The sequence below is a fragment of the Geospiza fortis genome, unplaced genomic scaffold (assembly GCF_000277835.1).
Source record: "Geospiza fortis unplaced genomic scaffold, GeoFor_1.0 scaffold55, whole genome shotgun sequence".
Classification (NCBI taxonomy): domain Eukaryota; kingdom Metazoa; phylum Chordata; class Aves; order Passeriformes; family Thraupidae; genus Geospiza; species Geospiza fortis.
In genome coordinates, this window is record NW_005054308.1 from 3659865 (window position 1) to 3671707 (window position 11843).

General features: G+C 46.8%; 1 protein-coding gene across 3 annotated transcripts in view; it reads left to right on the forward strand.

The window, feature by feature from the left end:
- The first annotated feature begins 1437 nt into the window (after positions 1-1437).
- SLC25A48 (solute carrier family 25 member 48) overlaps positions 1438-11843 on the forward strand; it is a 12371-nt gene continuing 1965 nt past the window's right edge. Inside the window, exons 1-6 of one of the 3 annotated variants that reach the window (XM_031055331.1) lie at positions 1438-1481; positions 5264-5335; positions 6029-6240; positions 7420-7668; positions 8856-8989; positions 11310-11439. In XM_031055331.1, the coding sequence (XP_030911191.1) occupies positions 5328-5335; positions 6029-6240; positions 7420-7668; positions 8856-8989; positions 11310-11432 (726 nt within the window). In that variant the 5' untranslated portion in view covers positions 1438-1481; positions 5264-5327 and the 3' untranslated portion in view covers positions 11433-11439. Of the gene's footprint in view, positions 1482-5263; positions 5336-5987; positions 6241-7419; positions 7669-8855; positions 8990-11309; positions 11440-11843 lie in introns of all 3 variants that reach the window. The other 2 variants (XM_031055333.1, XM_031055332.1) reach the window with 2 other exon arrangements.

Consider the following 11843-nt stretch of genomic DNA (forward strand, 5'->3'; position numbering starts at 1 on the left):
ACCCTGCCACAGAGCGGATGGACACGGCAGGGATTGATCCTGTCTGGCGGGAATTCCGATGGCAAGCACCGGGAAACTGAAAGAAAAGGAAGGCAAACGACACGGTAGAGGCGTCAGTAATGGGCCAAGGTTCACAGAACTGAGAGATGCCAGCTGAGAGGGCGACCAGCTCTGCTGCCCCCGGGGCTGCAGCAGGACAGAGTCACCAGCTGCGGCAGAGCAAACCTCTGCTCAGGTGACCCTTCAGACCCTACACAGGAGCAGGGTGAGAGGTGGCTCACAGGTGTCCTACTAGATGAGGTTAATAAATTAGCAGACCAAAAAACCCAAAACCTCTGCCAAATGTTGTGTGAGCAGCTGATTTTTGGATCTCTGCAGGCTGTGGTTGCTCTCTCTGCCCCGCTGCCCTGTGCTGCTGCTGCACACCTCTGGCAATGGGACAGGATGTCCTGGAGGTGAGCCAGGGCTCTGCAGCAGTGACAGCTGAGAGTTTTCATTCATAGCACTTGACCATGGGTGGTCCCAGGTCTGGGAGGAGAGGGGACATTTTTTTAACGTATTTTTAGAAAAGTCATAATGTGTTGACCAAGAATATGATGCTCTTTTAAGTACTAACCCACTATGAGTGAGAAATTACATGTAGTGCCCAAAGCACCTGTGGGCACTTGCTTGCACAGAGATTTACTGGTGAGAAAGCATCACAATTTACCCACTCTTCACAAACCCTAAAACCTGCCAGTGTTGTTTGCAACAAAGACACAAAACCATATCCTGGCCATGGCACATAGGTGTTCCATTCTCGTGTAGAAGAGGGAAACCAAACTGTGCTCTGTGCTGCCACGAGAGCTCCTGGTAGTGAGTGGTGTGAGTAGGTGGGTGAAAGGTAAGAGAATATGGGCCAATTTCTCCCCAAAGAACCATGGGGAGGAAGGCAGGATGGCCTGGACAGTTCTGTGCAGAGCAGGATCCTCTCTATCTGAATCCTCTCTGATTGGTAATTCTATAAACTGCTCCTAAAACAGCAAAGGAGGAGGAATTTGCAGGACTCGTTAGCAGTCAGCTAATGAGACCAGGACATCACTCTGAGCCAGGAGAAAGCACTGCCTTGTGTTGAACAGGAATCTCACCATTCTGAGGCTAAACATTTGTGAGCTTTCAGGAGTGCAAAAGGGGTTGGTCCTGGACAAGATATACAAACATGAGCTCTCCTTCTCTGGTGCCTTTGAGATGTAAAGCTGAAGGGGTCCAGGAGAGTGTACACAGAAAAGTGTTTAAGCTCAGCTTTTAGCTGTTGTCAGGGAAGGGGCATCCTGCTGGTCATTGCTCTGGCTAGGTCCCTTACAACTGTTCAATGGAAATCACTTCTCTAAACCCATTGCATCCTCTCCTGCCACAAAAGCTTCAGTGTTGTGCATAATACTTTGCTTTCATCCCCAGGAATCGCCAGTGTGGTTGCGGGCCATCCCCTGGACACGGTCAAGGTAAAACACTTTGAGCTGTGTTCACATGTCACCACCCAAACCCCCACCAATTCAGACCTTCTCGCTACCTGATGCCTCAGAGGACCTTCACTTATCCCAAAAGGGAATTTGGAATGTTTTCACAGACTTTCTTCCTGTCCAAGGCTCATTTTGAATGAGAAGCTAAAAGAACTGACACGTGCAGGTTCCTGTGTGAAGAATTAATGCTGAAAATTAACCTGGCCTTACTTAATGTGTGGTTCACTGAACAGTTCTGGCAATGTTTTATTGAACTTTGCCACAGATTAGTATTCAAAGGGCAATGAGAGCACTGTATTTGTTTTGCTGCAGGCACATTTTTATGTTTTCCTAACGCTGGTAATGCTGGAAGGGCAGAGTTCTGAAATTGTTATCCCAGGGCTGTGACACACAGTGTTTATGATTCCCTCATGATAATTATTCCTCCAGTGGAAGGATTTAGAGAAGTAAGAAGGTATTTGTCAGCATGATGCAAACAAGCCCATGCACATACCAGTGCATCCTGACTCAACCACGCTGACCATCCCTACTGCTGCACAGACAGGGAGGAGGATCCTGCTCCTTTCTTTTTTTGCCCAGGCATTTCTGGGCAGCTTTCATCACTTCAGCTTCTCTGCCCTTGTTGGGGTTGTTCAGCTTGAAGAATAGAAGGCTACAAAAAAAATTTATTGTGGCCTTCTTGTACTTGAAGGGGGTCTAAAATAAAAACAGGATTTTTAGCAGGGCCCGTTGTGATAGAACAAGGGGTACTGGTTTTAAACAGAAAGAGAGGTTTAGATTAGATATATAAGGAAGTCTTATACAAAAAAGGTGGTAAAACAAAGGCACAGGCTGGCAGAGAGGTGGGGACATGCCCAGCCCTGGAAACATTCAAGGGCAGGATGGATGGGGCTCTGAGCAAGCTGGTCTAGTTGGAGATGTCCCTGCTCACCGCAGGGAGGTTGAACAAGATGGCCCTAAAATATCCCTTTCAAAATTCAAAATTACCAGCAATTCTGTGACTCTGTGTTCCCTGCTCTGGTTGAAGCCTGGCTCTGGCACCAGGCAGGGCTGCCAACTGTGGCAAACCCAAAAGCCCCTGGTCATGTTTGCACCCTCCACCCTTTGGAAGGTGATGCCAAGGAGGCAGGGCCCAGCATGGCCCACAGCACATCCCTCCCCAGCCATCACAGCCATCCCCTTGCACACACCAGGCTCTCCTGGGATCAGGAGGTGCCCAGCCAGCCCCATTCTTTCTGAGCTGCTAAAGGGACACCAGCCCCAAGGGCATCCCTGTGCACAGGTGGGTGCAGACCCCACATGGGAGAGCCACAAGGCTGCCCACACCACCCAGCCATGGGCAGGGCACCAAGGCAGGCTCTGCCCAGCACTGCCAAGGCAAGCTCCATCTCAGGCTGGTGGCCATGGCATCACTGCCTGGCCTGAGGGAGTTTGGCTATGAGAATCCTGCTTGGAAACATCGAGTTTGGGTGCCAAGAAAAGAGCAAGCCCATCCTTCAGTGGTTATAAAGACAACTGTCAGGCTGCCCCCTCTGTTGCTCTTGGCTTTGGGCAAGGCTTTGCCTTGGGAATACCAAGTAGGCAGAATTGTTATGTTCCAAATTCAGGAGCAGGAAAGGGGAAAAGAGAGTTTTTACACAGCACAATTCCAGCAAAGGGGCTGCTCAACAGAATCTGCAGCCTCCAGGGGATCAGGTGGCTTTCCCCATCTGGGGGAGGAGGCAGGACTGAGTGTAAAGCTCTGTGGGATAAATGGCATCTACACCACACTTCCCACCAAGTCACCTCTTCCCCCTTCAGCGACCTCTTCCCATCAAACCCCAGCAGCTGTTTTTTCCTACATCCTTGCAAAAGTCTAAAATTTGTAGCTTTACTTACTTTTCATCCTACCCACTGCATTCATTTTCCCAGAACTTTCTTCAGCTTCTGGGTGTCCCCCAAGAGCCCTATCTAATCAAAACACAACAAAAAGGACAACTTTGCAGAGGTATATCCATACTGGCAGTAGCTGGCTTTGTCACAGATGCCAGCAGGGATTTCAGTGCTGGGTGTTAACAGATTAGCTAAGGGACATGTGTGACAACCAGATTGTGAGAACACTCAGTTGCCCCCAGTTACTCAAAAAATATATTAACTTGAGCCTCTAAATACCTGGTTACTGAGTAAAAGAAAAAAAAGAAAAGAAAAACAAGCCCATGGAGGCAAAGTGGAAATGTCTGGGTTAAGATGAACCCAGGAGGGAACACAGGGCTGGGCACTGGGGTCACCTTGTCCTGGGTCACTCTGGCTGTAACCACCTTCCCCTGTCCCCCCAGCCCTGTTATCCCCAGTGTGAGTCACAGTGTGCCCAGTCTGCACCCATGGCCTGAGCCTGCCCACATTGCACAGCGTGTGCTGCTGAGCCAGGGCAACAGCTTCATGTACCAGCTTGTTCTGAGTGCCCAGGAAATATTCTCCTGTGGCTGCTGCTTCTCTGTGGCCTCTGGCCAGGCCTGGAGTGCAGCAGGGATGCTCCATGTGTGCAAAGAGCTGCATGGAGCCACCCCAGGGTGAGGGGTGAGCCTGGGCTGAGGGGTGAACTCAGACTTTGGTCCCTCCTGCTCTGCCAGGGTCCCACAGTAGCACTGGCAGCCTCTTGCAGGGTTCTGGGCCAAGTGATTGTACCATCCAACCTGCTGTTTGCCATCCAAAAGCTCCCACCAGCCATGAACTCTGGCAGACACACATTCCTTTGGGCTTCAAATTCCCAGATAATTTCCTGCTTCACTCTGGTTGAGCTCAGGGATGAGCCAGTGGATGGGGTTGGACACCATCCCCCCAGTGCAGGTTGGCAGTGTCCCTTCAGCCTTCATTGCTAGCAGCAGTGCTGATAAATACACTCAGAAATGTCCCCATTTCCTAAAAATATTCCTGATGGAGCATGTGTGTCCTCCTATAACAAATGAGCTCTGGTCTCAGCCAAGTTGAAGCCTGAGGTGCTGTGAAATGAGCAGTGTTTCCATTTCCTTGCACACCTCCAAGCCCAAAAAATGCATCCCTTGTTAGGATGTTTCTAGTGCAACCTTGAGGGCAGCTTGAATGAATGATGTTCTAAATACATACATATGAGAAGGGGAAATGCTAATCCTGTAGGCTTTGTTGTGACCTATGTGCCATTTCTTGCATCTCTTGGAAGGTGTATAACCAATCTGCTTTCCAGAAATAAAATGTCTGTTTTCAAAATTATATGAAACTGTTTTTGAGTGAAGCATGGAGAATTTCTGAGATGGTGCTGAATTATTTTAGCTCCAATTAATATCTCTGTGTCTTAAAATCCACCTTGGAGCAGAAGGGCCCCAGAAGTCTCCCAGGGGAACTCACCTGTCCTCACTTTGCAACACATCCCAGCCTTCCCTGAGATTCTCCAAATGGAGAAGACCACACCACTCCAATTTCCACATAAATCAGGCCCTTGCCAATGACAGCACTGCACACCAGCAGCCTGCTGTGCTGGGTCAGGGTGGCTGGTCCAGGCTGGAGAGCAATTTTTGACAGTCATTGATTCCAGATGCTGCAGAGAGCTTCAGGCTGTGAGATCCTGCTTAGCCTTGCTCTAGCAGAGTTCAAGAGGTGGATGCACATATATCTTATTTTATTGCTCAGTTCTCTTTACGACTAAGGAAGGACTTGCTCTCAAAGCAAAGTACACATTGTTTACATAGCATGAACCTCCATTGGGCTGGAAACATAGGATTTTAATCACATTTTACAAATGTCTTTTGCAGACTCGTTTGCAAGCTGGACAAGGATATGGAAATACACTCAAGTGTGTTCTGACTGTGTACAGAAATGAGTCTGTAAGTACTTCATCATACATTAGATGTGCTGGTAGAAAGTGCAAGTCAATAAATAGGTAAATATATAAAGCAATTGTACAAAATGCTGCTGACACTGGCAATTATATAAAGACCAATAAAGTTTATGCAATTGAGCCTGCAAATCCCTTCTCTTGCTTAACTCTAAGGTTAAGTCACCACTTGGTGACTCCTACAGGGAAAAGGGAGATCCCTGGCATGGAATGATCAGTGTCTCCACAGGGGTTGCACCCACAGTGACTCTTTTGCCTGATCCCAATGGCAGAGGTCTCCCAGAAGGATTTTGCTGACTTTGGTGAAGCCAGAACAAACACTGTCTATATGAGGCACTTCTACAGGGGTTCCTGTGCTTTCAGCCATATCTCGTATTCTGCACAATCTTTATAAGCCTTTAGCAGCATGAACCAATTTCCTTTGCTCAGCATGTGCAAACAGTTGGTTCCAGGAGACATCTGCTACTTGGATTTGCATTTCATCCCTGACTATGGCAGGGGGGTGGAAGGAGACAACTTCCCAAGTCCTGTCCAACCCAAACCATTGTGTGCCTCTGTGATTTCTAACCCGATAGACAAGCTGGGGTTTACACTGCTCAGTCCTGCTCAGTCTCCTAAGCCCTGCTCCCTTTCCTGGGTAGCTGACCGGCTTCTTCAAGGGCATGTCCTTCCCACTGGCCAGCATTGGCATCTACAGCTCGGTGGTGTTCGGGGTCTTCAGCAACACGCAGCGGTTCCTGAGCCAGCTCCGCCACGGGGACCCGGCCGCCGCGCCCTCGCTCGCCGACATGACCCTGGCCAGCCTCGTGTCTGGGGTCATCTCCGTGGGCATTGGCACCCCCGTGGAACTGGTCAAGATCAGGCTACAGATGCAAACACAGCCCTACACCAAAGGTAGGAAGCAAGAGATTCGTCTTCCTGTCTCTGGCGGTCTTTGGTACGTACGCAGAGCTTTACAGCTTTGGTCAAGGTTGGGCTTTCTGCTGCTTTATGCTGCTGCAGTTGGGCTAAAAATTCTCCCTTTTGCCTGAGGATGGACCCCATCCTGCTCAGCTCAAGGGAAGGGTTTTTATCAATGGTATTTCCAGACAGTTGGGATGGAGCATGAGACAGGTCTGCTCAAACCAGAAGCTGCAGAAATTGTGAGTCCCTGGGCTGTGGGGTCCCCTGGAGATCCCAGCAGCAGCACCATGGCTGCCAGTGGCAATGCCAGCTCCCCATCTCCCTCTGCACACTCTCAGTCCCATATATATTTGCCCATAAACCTCTGTTATTCCACCCTTCTCTGTTCAAAAGCAGGAGTTTCCCATTTACATTTAAGAACTGACTTATTTCACACAGGGTGCCAGGTAGCCCAGGCGTGATCAGGATGGGTCAGGAGGGGACACCAGCAGGATGGCAGTGGGTGGCTGTTCCCTGTCCACCAGGCAGAAGGGGCTGCTTCAGCTTTAGACAGCAGCTGAATTCCATTGCAGGCTGCCAGCATGGAGCAAACCCCACCAGAGCACATGCACAGCCAAATGAAGACACGGAGCAGCTTCAGAGCTGAACAGCTTGGATTTCAGCATTTCACCTTTCTCACAACTACAGTCATGGCATTTAACTGTGAAATGCTGGCATTTTTCTGTTGCTTTGATAAAACAATATTATGTCCATTTTTAAAGTCTCCATGCAGCTTAGAAACCTAATGCTTTTTACAAAAACAACTTGGTCTGCATGGGCAGGGCCAGACTCTGAAGATGTTAAGGCTTTCAGAGATGTGACTTGGCATAAGTTGAAGTTAAAATCCATGAAAATTGAGCACATTGCCTTAAACTTATTTGGAAGTCTCCCTGGGCACATACCTATTGGGAGGTATGCCACGCATCTAAGAAAAATCTGTCTGAAGTGTCTACATGTTTTCTGAAAATGGACCTAAATACTCTCTCCTAAAGCATTTTCCCCATGTTATCTGCTGAGCCCAGCAGAAGAACCTGGATGGCAGTGACTTCTCATCAATGGCAGTGGGCTTTGGAGAGCAGTTCTGTGGCAATATATCTATTCCAACAGTTGTATCTTTTTTCTTTTTTGTAGCAAATGCTAAACTAAACTCCACAGCTCCTGGATCTCCTGTGTACCGAGGCCCAATTCACTGCTTAAGGACAATCCTCCAGAAAGAGGGGATTCCAGGAATATACCGAGGCAATGTAGCAATGCTCCTGAGGGATGTCCCCGGGTACTGCGCCTATTTCATCCCGTATGCAATGTTCTGTGACTGGATCACCCCTCATGGAAGCATTGCTCCTAATCCCTTCTCCATCTGGGTGGCAGGGGGTGTAGCAGGTAAGCACCTTTGCTTCCTCTCAGCATTGGCAGGACAAGAACAGGAAGGTTCTCGGGGCAGATTACAAGGGTGACTCAAGGGCCACTGCATCCTCCTGAGCAGAGGACATGGGACTGAACCTTCCTTCCCCAGGGCTGGGCTCCCTGGCACCACAGCTGCACTTTATGACTTGACAAACTTTATGGAAGTCATGTTATCAGACCTTCCTTGGGCTCATTGTCAGTGAAGAGGAGAAGAGACAGCGCCTTCATCTCCCTGGGTGCCTCAGGGCAGCCTGCCAAGCCCATTGCCAGGGATATGTGGTAGCCAAGATGCCTCCAGAAGAGGACTTCAACCTGGTGTGCACCTTCCCACACCTAGCAGAAGCTCAGTTGACTGTTACTGATCTTCTTTTTTCCACATGTACCCTTGCCAGTAAAACTGGCATGTGTACCCCCACCATGTGGAAGGTCACCCCTACTCCAACTCCCCACTTCTTGGCCATTTCTAAGTTTCAGATCCATAAAGGCAAGTCAATCCTTAGCTCAGGTAATGATAACAAAATGCCTTCTCCTCAAATAAAGAGGCCCCTGGTGCCTCTGGATGGTTTTTCTAGTGTGCCCCAACACTCGTGTAGGTCCAGACAAGCTCTTGTCTGTCCAGCTGGGCCATGGATTCCAGTCATGTACTGATCTTTCCAGAGGCAAACCATCCCACTCAGCTGCAGGCTGATCAATGGAAATAGGCATTTCTTTAAAGATATGACAGGGTATCTCACTGTGTGGAGCCTAATCCTGGCAGCCTGAGATGTACCAACCCATTATCTGTATCCTCAGCTCACACTTTGCTTTACATTGGAATTATCAGAAGAGTCATTTTTTTCTGAAATCACCCCAAGCAGCAGCTCAGGCTCTTCCCATGGCATGTCCATGTTCCACCAGGAGCACAGCAGAAGACGCATTTGCAGCTGGAGAAGCCCCTCTTGGGTTGCCTGCATCTGATCAGCAGCACAACCTCCAAAATCTGAACACCTTCCAGAAACAGGGAACTTTCTCTCATAAATACTGTTTCTGTGCCTGAGCAGGGTGAATGCCCTGAATGAAAATCACATTAATATGATGTGATAGACGTGAATTTCTGAGTTCACTGACCTGCAGGCAAGGAAGTATAGAGAAGGAATTATTCAAATACTTCTGCATTTTTCCAGGAGCTGTTTCCTGGGCAGTATGTACTCCAATGGATGTTGTGAAAAGTCGACTTCAGGCAGATGGAGTTTATTCAAACCAGTACAAAGGGACCATTGACTGCATGTTGCAGAGCTACCAGAACGAGGGCTTAAAAGTAAGTGACATTTGAAGTTAAATCTGGTTGTTAGGTATTTAATTGTCAATTGGAAAATACAGTGACTGTTAAAAACCTATTTGCAGTGTTGAGAGACAGCTAAAGCCAGTTAGTGCTAAATTATTATTACGGCAGCATGTAATTATTGTGTAGATTCATTCTAAATCAAAATAGTGAGAGTTATAATACGTGTTACATAATGAAGAAATGAATGACTGGGGGGGGTCACACACTGCTGGTGTAATCAACTTCAAACAACATTTCATGTTAGCGCACTTAATCATGGATATAATTTGACTTATAAATCAGAGGTAGAAAGTCTTACCTCTGTGATTCTTCTGCAAAATGCAGAGGTCAAATGTTTCCCGTTGACTTCGGGGTCAATAAACTGATTCCAGTGGGACTGTCCTGGCATTCTGGGTGTGCCTGGTCAGCTTGGGCAATGCTTTGGTGGAACTAATGCTGCTTTTGCACTGCTTGCCCTCATTTTGCACCAAGGTAGAGTTGAATGTCAGCGTTCTTATATCAGAATTGCTTTCGTTTCAAACATGAGGAAGGACTGCATGCCAAACAACTTATCTCCCTTGTCTGACTTTGTCTGTTAGTGTAATAAAAGATATTTGTTCTACCTGCAAACTTTGCCTCAGTTAAATGTGAATGGCAGAGAATAAGGGTTTGCAGCTTTATTGTGTTGCCAAGGCATGGTTGTGGAAATAACGTCTTCTGATATTGAAATAAATCTGTATTTATCATCGGAACAGCATGTGGTCTCTTAGCTCCAAAGTGTTAATTTTCACATTCTGAGAGAAATGTAACAAGTTACAAACAGGAAAATAACCTGCAAAATCACAAGTCAGTGTGATTTCAATATTTGCCAACATGCCACTATGTTATGCCAGCTGTCTCAGGAGCCTGTGGTCTGGTTGAGCTTTTGCCACTGAGTGAAGAAAGTCACATTCATGTGAAGCACAAGCACCTGGAGAGATGCTGAGGACAGTGCTTGGACAGTCAGATGGGGGACAGGGTGGCCAGGCTCTATGGGACCTGCCTTGTGAATTCCACTTGGTGTGCATTTCCACAGCAGGGTGGCTGAAATGGGAATTTCCATGGGTCTTCCTTTCTCTCTCCATCCTCATCCTCTGCCCTCCTTGTCCTGCCTGAACTAACAACTAAAAGAGTTTTCTGGTAGAGTTCTGTACTTGTAGGTTTTCTGCTGTCCCATCTGGCACCTGCCCCAAAGCTGTCAGTAGGATTGAGTAATTAGTTGATAGCAAGACTGGAATCTGCTCTCACAAGGAAAATCTTTTTAAATGTTGAAAGACTCCCAACTGACAAATGGCAAACCCAGGGCTGGATGTTTTCATTCTGGGACAAAGGAACAGCATTCACAGTGCTGGCAATAACTGCCTGATGTACACAAAGAAACACAACTACACCCTTGTCTTTCTCCACAGCCAGGTGTGTTCACTCAGATAAGAAAAATTTATGCCTCTGGGCTTTTCATCCTAAACCTTCATTATTATTTAACTTGCGTCTCTCTTGTTACTTTATGGATAATGCAAAAACATTGAATTTCCTCCCAGAAACTTCTCTTTCCTAACAAAATAAAACATCCCAACAAATCAAATAATACCCTAAATGTCCCAGTACTGCAATTTCACATTGCAAGCTTTATCTAAACTATGTGAACATATTTTAAATCTGTCTCAAACAAGTCAGCACTATGCTTAGGATTTGTTGGACACAAGATATCATGGTGTTTAGTAGAGTTCAGTAATTTTAGGGCAAAAATTGGTATATGCTTAAATCTAAGGGCTTCTGATCTTGGGGCCAAGATTTTTCATGTTTTTTTACAGTAGCTGTGGGAACTTTGCTGTTAGAAAGCCTGGTAAGGGGTTTGACTGCTGATGTTCCTTTTCACATCTATTCTGAACTTGTGGTGTTTAGATTAGTGACTTGTGGTGATGAGCCTTGGTGGTTAATGGAGTGATTTTGTGAGAAGTAAGCCAGCAGAGATCCCTCCTGGAACCATCATATTGTGAGCAGACTCACCCAAAATAAAGCTTGTGCACACTCTTACACACACCAGGGTGTGGTGTTCGTAGTGAGGAGCAGCATGATGCCAAACCAGTGATTCTGCCACTGTGCTCCCCTTCCCCAGTGCAGACCTCAGCCAAGACCAGCAGTGGGAGCACATCTTCCAAGCAAACCCAAAAGTTTGGTCCTTCAGAATCCCACCATGACTTCATTCAATGTTTTCTTTCTCTTCTTAAAACAGTCCATATATTCCTATGCTCTAACCTTGCTCCATTCCCAACAGGTGTTTTTTAGGGGCCTCCTGGTCAATACAATAAGAGGATTCCCATCGAGCGCAGCCATGTTTCTTGGCTATGAACTTTCTCTCAAAGCAATGAAAAGATGCCAAAGTGAGACCAACCCCTAACTTCCAGGTCAGCACATAAAGACCCTCTAGCTTTATTAAAATTACAGAATTAATCTTTGACTCAAATAGAGTTGCAATTGTATAGATCCTCTGAAAGTTGCACAAATTACATGGGTACCCACACCTGAATAGCCAAACACAATTTGGGTCTGTGGGATTCAGAGCAGACAGCAAATGTGTCAATGGATTTTAGTTTCAGTCCACATCTCCTGGAGCTTCCCTGTAATCTGTTCTGATTGTTTTGATTTTTTTAATTCATATCAATCAGAAATAAAAATTTAAAAGGCGATTATTCTCTAGTATTTTATAAGCTTTGAAATATCATTTTTATTGTAGTCCCTGCACAGTATTCTCTCCTCACTTGTTCGAGCCCCAAAGATATGAAATCAAGCTCTTTCAAAGTGCCTTGAA